General features: G+C 30.9%; 1 protein-coding gene across 1 annotated transcript; it reads right to left on the reverse strand.

Moving 5' to 3' along the window:
* Positions 1-7,372: 7,372 nt before the first annotated feature.
* LOC145307490 (uncharacterized) lies at positions 7,373-14,491 on the reverse strand. Its single transcript, XM_080149946.1, has 9 exons — positions 14,468-14,491; positions 11,710-11,780; positions 10,936-11,259; positions 10,625-10,660; positions 9,655-9,777; positions 8,963-9,052; positions 8,400-8,461; positions 8,160-8,238; positions 7,373-7,524 (listed from the first exon to the last, which is right to left on the reverse strand). The coding sequence occupies exons 2-8, from the start codon at positions 11,771-11,773 to the stop codon at positions 8,161-8,163; spliced, it is 777 nt and encodes a 258-aa protein (XP_080006072.1). The 5' UTR covers positions 11,774-11,780; positions 14,468-14,491; the 3' UTR covers positions 7,373-7,524; position 8,160.
* Positions 14,492-15,301: the final 810 nt, after the last annotated feature.

Here is a 15,301-nt window from a genome sequence, read left to right on the forward strand (position 1 = left end):
ATTAGATTGCCGCACCCATTTTTAGTAGCAAACCTACTCTATGGTTTCGACACCGATTAATATTTGCTCGATTAGAACCGGTTCTAAACTATTCTAAAAAAAAATATGTATATCATCATATTACAGACATTTTTCCACGAATATTAAAATAAAAATCATAAGATTTAATATCCGACCAACCGAAGGCCTGGGCTAACAAAATTGGTTTTAATGATATGACCTTTTATTTTGATATCCGCGGAAAGCTGCCTATAAAACAATGTGATAAATAGCTATTCCAGTGTAGTTTCGAAACCAATAAATATCTGCTGGATTAGAACCGGTTCTAAGCCATATTTTCCTTTTACAGTCCACGGAAAGCTGTCTATAATATGAAGCAATAAATAACTAGTTGGAAACCGTCTAAATATTAAAAATATAAAAAAATAAAAAGTCCATTTAACACTCATTCTAATAATTTTGGTATATAAACATCCCAGAGAGAGATGGGACAATGGGTTGTTTATTATACTAGTCCCCAAAGTTATATAATAGCGTTTTTATCTATCTATTTATCTATCTACTAGCGGCTTCGCCCTTAGCCTCTAGGGGCTTTTCCCCAAGAGGTATAATTACATCTTCTATTACTTACCCAGCAGAACGGATCGCAAATTTTTGCACCTCCCAGCAGGAAAACATTTTCTCGATTAAATAACCAATTGGCAAAATTCGTAAAAAAAAAAAATAGCAATTAAATAACGAATTTGCAAAATACCTAAAAAAAAGAAAAAATGGGGGGAGGATTTCTTTTGTTTTTGGGGGGGTTGGGGGTGTCCCACCCTCCAAGAAAATAGCTTAAAACCACCACAGGACCAATAGGTATATCTGTAGTAGAATCTGATCGGTTCAGTAGTTACCAAGATCTTAAGATTCAGACGGACGAACGGACGGATGAACAGACAGACAGACATCAAGCTACTTTGTATTATAGATATAATACCCACTAAGGTTGCTCTTACTTTCTAATTCTACATTTTTTTAGAATTTCTGTAAATTACTGTTTTCATTTCTAGCTCTCCATTCTTGTGACGTCAATTGAACCTTTTACGAATAAGGAAATGATGATTAACAAAATGCCCCGTTTTATAGAAAAAAAATAATGGTTTTAATGTCCGAGCAAACCAATCATAATTTTAAAAAATTGGCCAAAGTTTTTAAGCCATCAAATGAGAGCGTTTTAAAATGATATTTGGGGTAACAGTATCATTTACAGTCCAATGTTCTAAAGAAAAAAAAAATTTACCTCCAAATTTTCTAACAATGAAAGCGCTTTTTCGAAATGTCCATCTGTCTGTCTGTCTGTCCGTTTGTCAGAGACAGAAAGGTGGAAAAGAAATTATTAGGGATTAATTATGTTTTAGGAATTAAAAAAAATAACAATATACATATCTCCACAAAGTTTCATTAAGATTTTCTTATTAGTTGAGGTGCTATTACGTTATATATCTTACAAGGTTACAAGGTGCCCCAACCCATATTTTTAATTTTAGTTAAAAAATTTATCTTTTGTAGAGGGGGGGGGGCCCATTTTTTTCTAGGGGCGATTTCTCTTGGCAGGGTGGTGGTACCCTCCCCCAAAAAAGTTATAACATTCCTGGGACCTATGAGAATATACCCCGTTAAGGAGAACCCGATCGGTTCAGTGGTTAGCGAGATCCTTTGTTACAAACAAACAAACAGACACCATACTACTTTGTACTTTAGATTGGGTATATTAAACCATTTAACTTAAACTCAGGGATCTAAAGAGATAAGACAATTGTCGAAATTGATGTACATCCTTAATGACGATACACAAATTACCCCCTCTGTAGATTACAATAAGTTGTTGAAACATTCAAAAACTCAACTTCATTAAACAACCAACCAAAATTTAATAAAAGTTGCTAAGTCAACAAAAAAGAAAATGTTGTTATATCCCACTGACAGTGACAAAAAATCGATTTTTACATTTTGGAAAATACACTTTTAAACAATTGTTTAGTAATATACACAAGTTTTTGGAAATAAAGCCGAAAGAATTAGCTCTTTACTATGAAAAATAAGAATTTGATGTGTAATTACACCAGAGCGGTTTGGAATTAAGTTCCTTTTCATCAAAGTAAACAACTATTTTTTCGGTCAACTAAACTACATTTCAAATCAGTGTGAACCCTTTATTTTTAAAGCTATTTTTGAGTATTATATATTTTTGGAATCAGTATATAATAATTTATACGTTTAGCCTTTAAAAGAAGTCAAATCTCCATTTTTTGTTGTAATTGTAGGTACTTTTCTAGACATACCAGTTTCTTGTAAGATAAACAATTTTCTTGAAATGAAAATTTTACGTTTGGGTCCAGAACTAAAAATGGCAAAGGATGGCAATAAAATCCTCTCGTATGAGTAAATTAGAACTATGTATAATATCATAGAACCTTAGCCTAATCTCCCGAAATCTAGCGAAGTTTGCTTTTTTAAGCTCTTAAGTAACTAGGGTTAACCAAAAAATAACAATTTTTAAGTCATAAAAGTAATATATATTTCTTATTACTTAAAACACCTATTCAATTAAACTTAAAGTAAAGAAAAGTTTTAAAATCAAATAAATGATTATCCAATAATGTTTAAGCTCTTATCTGAACTATACCTTTTTATTAGGGGGGGAGGGGGGGGGGGGTTGCTCGATATATATTAATCTTGGATCCCATTAAAGCTAGAAGTCTAAATATTTTGTATGTGTTTTGCTTGATCAAGAAAAAATATTCTGATTTTATATTTTTAACATTATATACTCCCTTTACCCTTTTATTGAGCAACCTTTCACAAAAGGTTCTTTCATACTTATTAACAAAGAAGAGTAGAATTTATGTTGATTAAGATAGAAACTGTTTCCTTTAAAGTAAAATGAAAATAAAAATTAAAGTCTTACATATCTATGATCTAAAGGGATAAGACAATTGCCGATAAATTAATGTATATCCCCAATGCTAATACACAAAATTGCCCCTTCTATAAATTACAATTAGTTGTTGAAATGTTTGGACACTCAACTAATAAACCAACCAATCAAATTAATAAAGTCTAAAAGTTGTTATGCCTACAAATGAGAAAACACTATTATAAAACATTGTGGACTAGAAAAATAAACAGCCCATTGTTCCATCCCTCCCTGCTAAAAAAAAACACACAGAAAATGAGTAAGAAATTGACTGATCTGTATGTAAACTTTGTATTAGAAATCTCAAAATATAAATTTCAGGGGCAGCAGTCTGCGGTAAAACGGCTGCAGATTTTCATTGAATTTTAGTTGGTCGTGTAATGTTGTTAGATTAGCTTAATTTTAAAATTTGAAGTCTCTAAGTCAAAAATTGAGGTAACAGGAGCTAATTAAAGATTTCTTGAGACCTGCAGGACCTCCAGGATAATACCTGGAACCGGAAATTTACTTGAACAACTAGATTTCATATTGGGATGTAGTATTATAGGATATTTTAGTATTTGGTAAGATGAAATGCTAAGTTTAAGTCATGAAAAAATATTTTTGCTCTTTACCTGTATGATCCTGCCAGGTATCCTGTGCCCGCCAGGATGGAGATATTCAACTTTCAGGTATGTGTCGTGCCCATTTTAAACAAGTCACTCAGTTAAAGCTCTATATCTTTCACACACAGAAAATGAGATAGAAAATACCTGTAAGGGGGGGGTGGGGTCGCCCCCCCCCCCCGACTGTTAAGGGTTACCTAACATTGATTATTGGGTTGTGCAATATCTTTTGATATAATTCCCGTCAATGTAGCTCAAAAACAAAGGAAGTTACAGCTTCTGAAATGTGCTTATTAGACTATCTTTACACCCCCCTTGACGCCCTTTGTGTAAAACCCGTATTATAAGTATTTTTCACAATTATTTTAAAAGATATATGTATACTTATTGCTTTTTAAATAAAATTTCATTAAAATGTTCAAATATACACTCTCTATGATTTTTTGTCATTTTTCGGGATTTCTGGAACACAGTGTATCCCTCCTCCCTGAATCATTCTAGGATCCAAAGTTATATAATCACTTTCTCATTCATAGGCTTTAAATCTTATCCTTATAATCCCGATTCTTAAAAACTTGCTGCTTAATCAGGAGCATGACACCAATTGTAAGATTTGGCGGAATTTCAATAGGTGCAACTTATAAAAATAAGAGAAATATGTCCTTGCCCATAAACAGCTAGAACTGTAAGACAAAGGTTTTGCAAGAAAAAAAATTGGTATGATCTAAAAAAGGACGGTTTTATGGTTTGTTCATTTAATGAAAAATGGAAATTTTAGAATTATATGCGTTTTTATTCAGGGATTTTTTTTCAGTGATCTTAGGGATAAGACAATTGACTATAAATTCATGTTATTGTATGTACACCCTTTCTATAGATTAAAATTATTGGTGGAAAAGTTTTGACGCTTCTAGTTTCTACCAAACAATTTTAATTTAATGATAACACTAAAATGTCATAAGCTTACAAATGAATGAGTGGGTTTAAAAATCTTTGGGGACCAGTTTAATTTAGAGTCCAATATTTGAGTTTGGGAAAACGTGAGAAAAATATGTTTTAGTATAAAGAAATGTTCTATTGGTTTCAAACACTTACCATCCGATAGATCTTACTGACTTTTATCAGACCCTTTTTGAAATTCAATCTGTGAAAACAGATATTCAAGATTAAATTTTTGGTTTTGTTGTTGTTGTTAAAATGATTTATTCATCTTATAGAAAAAATCATACATAATAATAAGAAAATTACGAACAATCAACCAACAAAATGAAACACAAATAGCATATAATCATTAGGACAGTAAATTAATAACAATGTTTAACAATCTCACAATAATAACTTGTGACAAATAGGTTATAATATCATGATATCATGGTATAATAGTAGTTAAATGAAGTATGCTAAAGGGGTAGTTTCACGAAATGCATTTGAACTTAATTTAGTGAACCGCATATTTTTTGCTAGTTAAAGGGTTAAACTATATTTATATGGCATATATTTGAAAGAATTTCAATTTTCTATCACTTAGTTTTTAAACTATCAAGACTTTAAAATCGTCTTTTTGTGACATATGCAATTTAAAAAGACAATTTTCAAGTCTTGATATTTTAAAAACTACGTGGTAGAAAATTAAAATTCTTTCAAATATATGTCATATAAATGTAGTTTAACCAATTAACCAGGAAAAAATATGCGTTTCACTAAATTAAGTTCAAATACCTTTCGTGAAAATACCCCTTTTGTTTGATTAAATAACTCACTTACCTTTATTGCTATTATTATCAAAACATAAATAAGTTATGATAGCCAAATTTAGTTAGACACTTTTTCAATTGAAGAACCATAGAAATAAAATAAACTTTATATAACAGTAACAGAATGATTGTCTGTCTGTGTGTTTGTAGCTTAAGATCTAGATAACTGCTGGTCCGATATGGTTCTCCTTTAAAGCAAATCTTCTTATATTTTAGGGGAAGGTTTATATATATTTTGGACGATTTCTCTTTTAGAAAATTTATCTTTTTTTAAAAAACATCTATCATCTAGGGGCACTGTATTCGAAGTAAAATGAAAGGCAGAAAAATGGCTTAAAACCATATCAAGTTTTAAAAAATTAAAATAGGCTGAAAGAAGTTAAGGAATCATTATGCAAAGTTAAATTGATAGGACAATTCTAACATACCTAATTTAACAAAAAGAGCTAACCGTTATAGACAGATGGACCAACCCTAATTATAGAAATGCTTTGCATTAAAAAAAAAACACCCAACCAATTTTAAATCAAATTTAGATTAATATTTTATACAGATGTGGTTTTCCTTTTTAAACTTTTTGATATTTTAAATTCTGGGGAATTATCTTTATAAAATTACTGAAGTTCCTTTTGAGCCTACCATATCAGCTCATCATCAGGAAGGTGATAAGTTTGAATCTTGGCCTGAAACCACCTAATAATTAAAAACGTGTATGGTGTAAATAGTTAAAAGAGTAGGGCCCAGAAAAAAGTGCAAATCATTACCATCCATAGTTAGGACTTCTCGGACAAAGATAATGGAATCAAAGGTTTGGTTGTTAATTGGATGTTACTTATCCTAATATCCAATCTTAATATTTCATCACCTATGCATGTATTGTGCATATCTAAAGTTTTTTACACCAAAACAATTTTGTATAAATGATAAACAAGTTCAGTCCATAAATAGTTAAGCAAGACTAAGCTAACAATATTTCAGTAAAACAGAAGGTTTCACAGTATTGCAATTTTGAACATCTTGCTTCTTGTGAATTAGATATATTAATTAAACCTTAACTTTTTTTTTACTTATTATAATATCCTAGCAGCCGCGCACCTAGCATATATGGGCTCTGTATTCAAAGTCAGGGAGTAAGGGAGGGGACAATGGATCGAATATTCAATCTTTAGGAGTCTCAGACTTCGGGTACTGGCTTAAAGGGAATGTGCAAGACTTTAGCAGTTTTTGACTGAGTTTGGGTACTTGCGAAAGAAATGCCGCTACTTGCTGTGTTAGTTTTGAATATATATAGTTTTGCAGACAGAGAGTAGTTCAAATATAAATACACAGCCCCCCTCCCATACTCTATTTCACTTCCTTCTCACCCACCTCCTTTTTTAAAGTAGACAAGAAAGGGAAATGGAGAAGGGAGGTGGGGGAAATAAACAGAATAAAAAGGGGCAGGTAGGCGTGCGGGTCATATTCTTGCCAATCCAGCTAGCAGTTACCCTACAAGCCTGCCTGCCCCTTTTTTCCGTGTTCACATCACTTGCCCCCAAATCTCTTTTCTCTTTCCCTGTCATCTGGAGGTTTTCAGGGAGATTTTTCTAGTAATTAATTACAGAATGGTTATGTCAGTCTGTAATACTGGTAATTTATTTTTCAAATGATTGCTTTTTTTCTTGGAACTTTTTTCTTAGTTTATGGTTTTCTAGATTTAATTAACAATCACTTTACAATTTCCACCAAATTTTCTGGATTATTCTGGATTTCATGGCCTTTCTTCAGAATCTCTTAAATTGAATTAATTGCCCATTGTCCCCTCCCTTACTCCCTGATTCAAAGTGGTTATAATGGCACAGAAAAATTGCCTAAAAAGATTTATTTTATTACAATCTAGCAGCTTACTTACTACAAGATGCTGCCTCTCCTGCGTATATGACTTTGTAATTCTAAACCCATCCAAGGACCAGATTTCATCTTTCCAAAAAAAGGAAATTCCATTTTTTTCACAATCTTAAGTTTCAGATAATAAGACAGATAAACATCCTAAGAGCTTATAATGAATGGTTATAAAAAATTATACCAAAAATTATTTATTTTGTCGATAATTTTGAAATTAAAAGTAATAATTAATAGGTGACAAAAAAATGTATGATTTTATTGATAGATTATATTAAAATGTTTTGCTCCCCATTAAGCATTGTTATCCAGGGTCATCATCACACTAAAAAGTAAAAAAATTGAAATTATAGCTTTTACGTAATAAAGCATTTACTGCAGAGAGAAAGGGGACAATGGGCTGTTTATTTCACTAGTCCCCAAAGTTTTATAATGCTGTTTTCTTATTCATTGGGTTAATAATTTTGGGATTTTAATTTTGGGTTTTTAAACATGAGTGTTCAAACATTTTAACCACTAATTATCATTTACATAAGGGGTAATTTTGACTATTGTCATTGTACATTAATTCATTGGCCATTGTCTTATCCCTCTATTTCCCTGATTTACTGTTACTATATAGTTATTTTATATCAATAGTAAAAGTATGGGGGGGAGGGGGAGGTGGGCTGATTCCTTTGCAAATAAAAAGGCGCAACTCTATATCATGCAAAGTGAGCACTTGCAGACTTTGTTGTCTAATGGGTGTTATTTCAATTAATGCCTTAAACAAATTTGGCAAAATTGCATTGAAAAGACAAAATAGGAAACTTTTTATTAAATTTTGAATTAGTTTTCAATATTAGATATTGTTCATATTATAAAGAAATTGTATTTTTAGACCATTATAATTAATGTGTCATTTTACTATGTTTTAAAAATATCTAAATAAAGAAAAACATTTGAAGTATCTGTAATTACCTTACACAATCTTACACAAAGCGTAGTTGGCATAATCACATTGGCCATCATACCATTTCCAATAATCAAAATTAACTGCCTGGAAGTTTAAAAGCTAAGATATAATCAGTTCTTTCATTATTTGGACATTTAGAGCAATTTTTTCTTACTGTCATAATCAAGAATTATATTTTATTAATTTTTTAATTTAAATATTTTTTTTCAGAAACAGTATCAAATATTATAATAAAATTTATTTACTGCAATACAGTTCCAATCAGGGTTGTTCCGCGGAGTAAAGGTAGTCCAGTCAGAAAAAGTAACTAAATTATAAATTAAATTATTGCATAATTATAAATGCAAAATAATAAATAAAACATCATTAGTGCTTGCATACAAAATACCCTGGTGGATCCTATCATCTTGACATGAATAATGGCCTACAGGTTGTCCAATCTTTTTATGTTTTTATTTTTTTTTGCTGGGGAGGTAAAAATATGTATTGAGGGGATTTCTGCAATAATGAAGGAGGGAGTGTCAGTGCCCAAACAGCACTTTGAGTAAAAGTACCCATATCACTTTTAACACTGAAAGACTGCAAGTTTTCAGTCCAATCCTTTAGGTTTTTAACTGTTTTTAATAATGTGTTTAATTATTCTATGCACTTGATCAAAATTAAGAACAGTTTGACCTATTAAGCGCATTTGACTTGAGGTTGCACCCAACTGTACAAAATTATGTGAAAAAAATTACCCTCTTTATTAACTTTTAATATATTCACCTATTTGGTACTACTAACTACCAAAAACAGTTATAGTTAATACCTTGAGATCCATCTGTCCACAACCATGTTTGTTCCTGTTCAACATCTGTACCACCAAGAAATACATGATAATCAACTCCATTTAGTATATCTAGATTATAGTATACCAATGTAGATAAACATGGTACTAGTTCTATATGAAGTTTCAATTTTATCACTTGGTATTTTTGGATTATCATATTGTTAATTTAGGCAAGATAGATTTTTCCTATTAATTTCAAACTTTTCATGGTGATTCCTGTAAGAGTTAGGTATATATTATAAATCATGGCTAATCTGTAAGAATTCTGTGAGTCAGAGGATCTGTAATAACAATGTTGATTTTTCAATCTTTTGACAACAATAAATTGAATAAAACAATTATTTTGTTTTGTTAAATTTTAAAATTTGGCAACTTTTCATATAATCTAGTTTAAACATATAGAAATATATTCTTTTTAAGTTCTGACAGTCTAGTAGTGCTTATGGTTTTTTTTCCTACCATGATATTAGAGCTTGGTTCATAGGAATTGTCATCCTTTTTATACAGTTTCATAATTTTGTTTCATAATAGCAACTGTGGCCTAAAATCTTGTAACTATGTGTAATAGGATAGTTTGAGTTACATTTCCTTATTAGTTCGAGAAGGAGAGGAGCATTAAAGCCCTCTTTCACACACAACCAACTGTTAAGGTTTAAAGAATTGTCACCAACCTTTTACAAATTGCCACTCCTGACTTGACCTTATAGAAGCAAGTTCTGCACCCTGGGCCTCACATTCAGACTTTGCCTCATACCAAGTTCTATTTCTATCACTTAACACTATGTAACAATGTCCTGAAAATTTTAAAGAATTTATAAACAATGAAATTTAAATAAATTTAAGAGGGGAAATATTCTAAGTTGGAAAAAACATAAGAAGGTAGTGTATTGATACTAAAACATTTCACAATTCATGCTCACGTATATTATTTATCAATAGAAAAATGAGAAACTATAGAGAAATAACAAAAATCAGCTAACAATTTCCAGCTGCCTAATGAAATTTTCACTATAGTACTCATAGTTTTTGTATTATAGTACAAGTAATTATTAATATGTAATATCTAGTATGTTCAGATGTATCATTAGTACTAATATTGTAAAAAATATACTTGGTCAAATTTCAGAAATTAATATTATAGTACAAATAGATTATGAATACAAATAGTAAATAATGTGTAGTAATAATTTTTTTTCTGGTCAAATAAAACTCTGAAAAACAAAATTGTTTGAATATCTCCATCTTGGCAAACACAGGTTGCCAGCAAGCCTGGCAGGGTCAGCCAGGTTAAAAGAAAAATATGTTTTTTAGAATTTAACAAAGCATTTTATGTTACCAAATTACTAAAATATCTTATAGTAGTACATCCAATTATGAAATGAAGGTATTTAAGTCAATTTCAGGTTCTAGGTATCCTGCAGGATATGATCATCCAGGTCTTCAGATCTCTTTAAAAGAAAGGGGAATTTAACTTTGACTCACTTTTTTGTCAGAAATTCTTTATCAAACAGCGAATATGCACAAAATTTTAAGGGTTGAGTAAAATGATTTTCAAGTAAAAAAACATTAATTTAACAATAAATGAATCTAATAGATTAAAAATATATAATTGCATTTAAATTAAAGATAAAATAAGTTTACCTGTGTTTTTATCCACATATCCATTACTACATGTAACTGAAATAATAATAAAACAATCAATTTCTTTCCTTTAATAAATCTTTAAGATAAAGCACTATAGCTAGTTCTTGATGTTTTGGAAAAAGGGGAAATTTCAAGCAATGGTGCTGGTTTAAGGCAGAGCAGGCAGTAGCCTTCACAGCTGGCATTGATGTTTGAGAAAATGACGTGATATTTATCATTTGAGGTGTCTAGGTTATGCCTCCTATTAGTTACAGTATACATTTTAATTTTCCTCGAGACCCATATGATAAGGACCTGCAAGATCATACCTGGTATTGTGGTTGGAACGGTAGGTGCAGGAGGGCAAGTTGGCACTGGTGGACAAGCATTCACAGGAGGGCAAGTTGTTGTAGGTGGACTAGTAATCACAGATGGGCAAGTTGTTGTAGGTGGACTAGTAATCACAGGTGGGCAAGTTGGAGCTTGTGGGCAAATTGTGGTAGTTGGACTAGTAATCACAGGTGGGCAAGTTGGCACTGGTGGGCATGTTGTGGTAGTTGGACAAGTAATCACAGGTGGGCAAGTTGGAGCTGGTGGACAAGATGGACATGTTGTTACAGTAAATCCAAAACTTGGTTGCAGGTTGTTTTTTACTAAAGAGAATATTTATAATAAAAATGAGATGTTAACAGTAAGACTACTCTAACTAACATGATGTTGTGATCCTGACATAGCATTAGTAGGAAGCATTTTTAACATTTTAAAATTATGCCCCCCCCCCCCACCCCTCTATCTCGAATCCAGATAGAGACAAAAATCTATTTTGTGTTTTATGTGCATTTTTAGAGCAAATTACTTTTTCTAGTCATGGCTGTCAGACTGCTTCCTAGTTGCTTTTTAGCAGCCAGCTGCTAAATATCAAAGCAGCATATAAAAACAATATTGATGATATATGTCTAAAGTCTCATAGAATGAAAAATCGGTCAAAAAGCTGTCAAAGGGCCATGACCTTCCTAATCCTTATTGCTAAAAAATTCACTAAAAAAAATTTAGGTCTCTAGCTATAATAGAAGCCAATCTGTAAGGATTAATAAGAAAATTACCTTGTCTATCAGTTACACAGAGTGTCAAGCCAATGAAAAGAGATAATAATATCATCAGATTCATCCTCAATCTAAATATATATTATCAGCATAATCCATATAATAAAGTAACAGGATGTCTGTCAGCCTCTTTCTAATATATGTCAATGACATCCATGCTTGTTCTGATATTTTATTAGGTTATCTTTTTGCAGACACTAACATCGCATATATTGAGAGGATGTTTTGCAGATGCTTAGGATAGACGTGGATGGAGGAAGATCGTCAGTGGCCTCAGCTCCAACCAAGAGGAGTAAAAAGGCTGGTAAGGTATGTAAGGTAATTCCATCATGCTCATAGCTAAAGAATGACAAATCAAATTATCTGGAATCCCTGTCCACGGATCAGCTAGTGATAGGGGAAAAAATTATAGCTGCAATGTCCCACAGCAATTTCATCTAGCTGCAGCTCTGGCACTGCCGTCCTAGACCAACTGCCACTAAGATAAGGAACGCTAAATACCATCTAAGAGCTACAGAGTTAATACGCGGATTTGTTACCCGTTGCAAAAGAACTAATTAACTCCCATTCTTATGTAAAAATAATATGAGAAATCATCACAATTAATCTTATTATCTATATTCATAGCAATTTTGATTATGTCTACTAATGCTATCTTCTATAATTTCTAAAGATTATCTAAATCTCTTATAAACTTAAAATTTTACTCTTGAATTTCCATTATAATTTATTCATAACCTTAAACATTCAGATATAATATTGATAATATAGTCTAATTTTATATCCAAATCTTAATATAAATCTAATTATTTTTTAATTCTTAAACTTATCTACCTTCTCATTTGTTAATTAACTGTCAAATATAATTGAACAGGACATTAAAACTTGTAACATTACAACTTTTAACATCATAATATGATATTAGTTATTTCTTTCATCGTATAATAAACCGCTATTCGTAGAAAACTGGATATAATATAATGCTAGACATAGTTTTTTCGTATGGATGAGAACCGGTTCCTATCCACAGGATTTAAATGAATACGAGAAAAAATATTTTGATTTCTAACATACAAATTTTCCTTTTATAATAAATCTTCCTTGCCCAGCACCTAGCTCAACAAAATAATATAAAAAAAGAATAAGTAAAAAAATTATTTTTTTGGGGTAGGGTTTTTTTTTCTATGTGCAATTTCTCTCAGGAGGTTGTTATAAACCTTCCCAGGACCTATGAGAAGCTGCCCAGTCAATGAGAACCGTATAAGTTCAGCAAGATGAATAGACAAATAGACATACTAACATCCTGTTACTTTATAATAAGGATAAAGTTGCTTAATTCATAATTACCTCTGTTCACAATCAATCAAGCGAAACTAATACTTTTTTATTTACTCAATTATTTGCAAAGGATTTTGACCATATACAAGTGTTCATAAAATATTATTTTTAACGCGCATAAACCCTTCAGACGAATTTAAATATTTTATAAAAGCAATGGATTTGGTATACATGTGGATAAATTGACAGTGGAATTTTCTTTGTCATTTGGAGGGGATGGAGTAAAGACAGTGGTGTCACTATTTTATCCAGCTGTGAGTATCAATTTATTAGAGTATTTACAAATCTAGTGCAGTATCTAAGTTATAATAAATCCATAAGTAGCAAAGCACAAAAATTATGTAAAAGAATTTAAAGATTAGTTGTCAAAAAATATGTATATTGGGGAAAAATCACGAAACCTTTTCAACATTTGTTTTTAATTTTCTAATACTTATATATCAGTACTATGACTAACAGACTGACGGTCAAAGTAAATTACATACTGGATGCTCAAAACAATGGGAAATTTAATTTTGATATTTTTAACTAAAAGAATTTTGAAATAGGACCATAAACACCAAAGATATGAGGAAAAACGTGAAAAATAGCTAAAAACCTGCAAAAAGGCAGTTTGACCGCCATTGATGTTTTCTTGAAATGACAGGAAATTTTATTTTGATATTTAAAACTGAAAAAAATTGGAAATTGGACCATAAACACCAAAAATATGGAGAAAAATGTGAAAAATACAAAAATAGCCTAAAACCTGCTAAAAAGCGGTCTGACCGCCATTGATGTTTTATAGTTATTTGGGCTTCTTAATAATGGGAATGTTGTCAAAAAAATTCAATTCAGCCTTTTATCTTTTATAGGAGTCGAGAAAATCACGTTTCCCCCAAACTAAGATATACGGACATACGGACATTTCAAGTTATAGAGTAGCTTCGCTACTAAAAATACATGAATACATATATACATATGTAATATATTTATTGAATTTCCTTTATTGCGTAAATAAACAAGTGTAGACTTATTTAATTCAATAACATCAATTAATAGCTAATGAATGAATGATAAAAATGTAAATTTTAACTACGCTTATTTGAAAAAGTATCAGGGATCTAAAGGGATAAGACAATGACTGATATATTGATGTACATTGTATATACACAATTTTTTTTACTTTTATAATTAATTATAATTTTATAATTAATTATAATTTTATTATAATTAATTATAATTTTATAATTAATTATAATTAAATATTTGGAAACTCGGCTTATTGAACAAACCAATCAAATTCAATAAAAGACCCCAAGTTGTAAAACCAACGAATAAGAAACCACTTTTGTAAAAAAATTTGGGGCAAGCGTAATAAACAGCTCAATATCCCCCTCCCTCCCTGGTGTACTAGTCCGCATAATTTTTAGTCTATTACCTATAAATTATCTCATATGGGCGAGGATGCTGTCCAGGACTCTCAAAAGTCAGGTCCAACAACCCAGGATAACTAGGGAGAGCCTAATGTTTCCTTTTCTGGCTAAACACTCATCCATCAGACAACCATCTCTTTGCTTGGAAGTCCTAACAGTGCATGGTACTGAGTTGCACCTGTTTATGGGCCTAGGCATTCCCCCTACAATGGCCGGTAAATTGATGTACTTCCTCAATGATATTACACAAAATTACCCCTTTTGTAGATTGAAATAAGTACTTGAAACCTTTGTACTTAATTAATCAACCAATCAAAATTCACTAAAGTCCACAAAGTTGTTTAGCCATTGAGAAAAGAAGCTTTAATGACTAATGTAACAATCCCTCTGATAAAAGTTTGTATCTTTAAATACATAAGATTTGCTTGTTCACATTTCTATTCATTTGATATTAAATGGCAGAAAAGAAAGAAATCTATTTTTAAAGAACAAAAGCAAAAGTACTTTTTGTTGATTTGCATTTAATTTTAAAATTCACACTTGTGTTGTTTTTAATCCATAATAAACATTTCAAAATATCAAATAAAGATAAATCTTTAAACTGTTTTTACCCTATTTTTTAATCATATATCAAAAATATACTATGACACCAGTAGAAACAGACTGCAGAGCCCAAATTTGAATTAAGTCCCCAATAAACTTTTTTGGGGGGATTTAAAAATTAATTTTATATGTTGCTGTGATCATTTTGACGGAAGCAAAAGCAACTTTTAGTTTGGGGTTAAATTGTTTCTTACAGAACAATTTTATATGATTCAGTTTATATCAATACAATAATA

Source organism: Acartia tonsa, chromosome 15, assembly GCF_053477335.1.
Source record: "Acartia tonsa isolate MP-2025a chromosome 15, ASM5347733v1, whole genome shotgun sequence".
NCBI lineage: Eukaryota > Metazoa > Arthropoda > Copepoda > Calanoida > Acartiidae > Acartia > Acartia tonsa.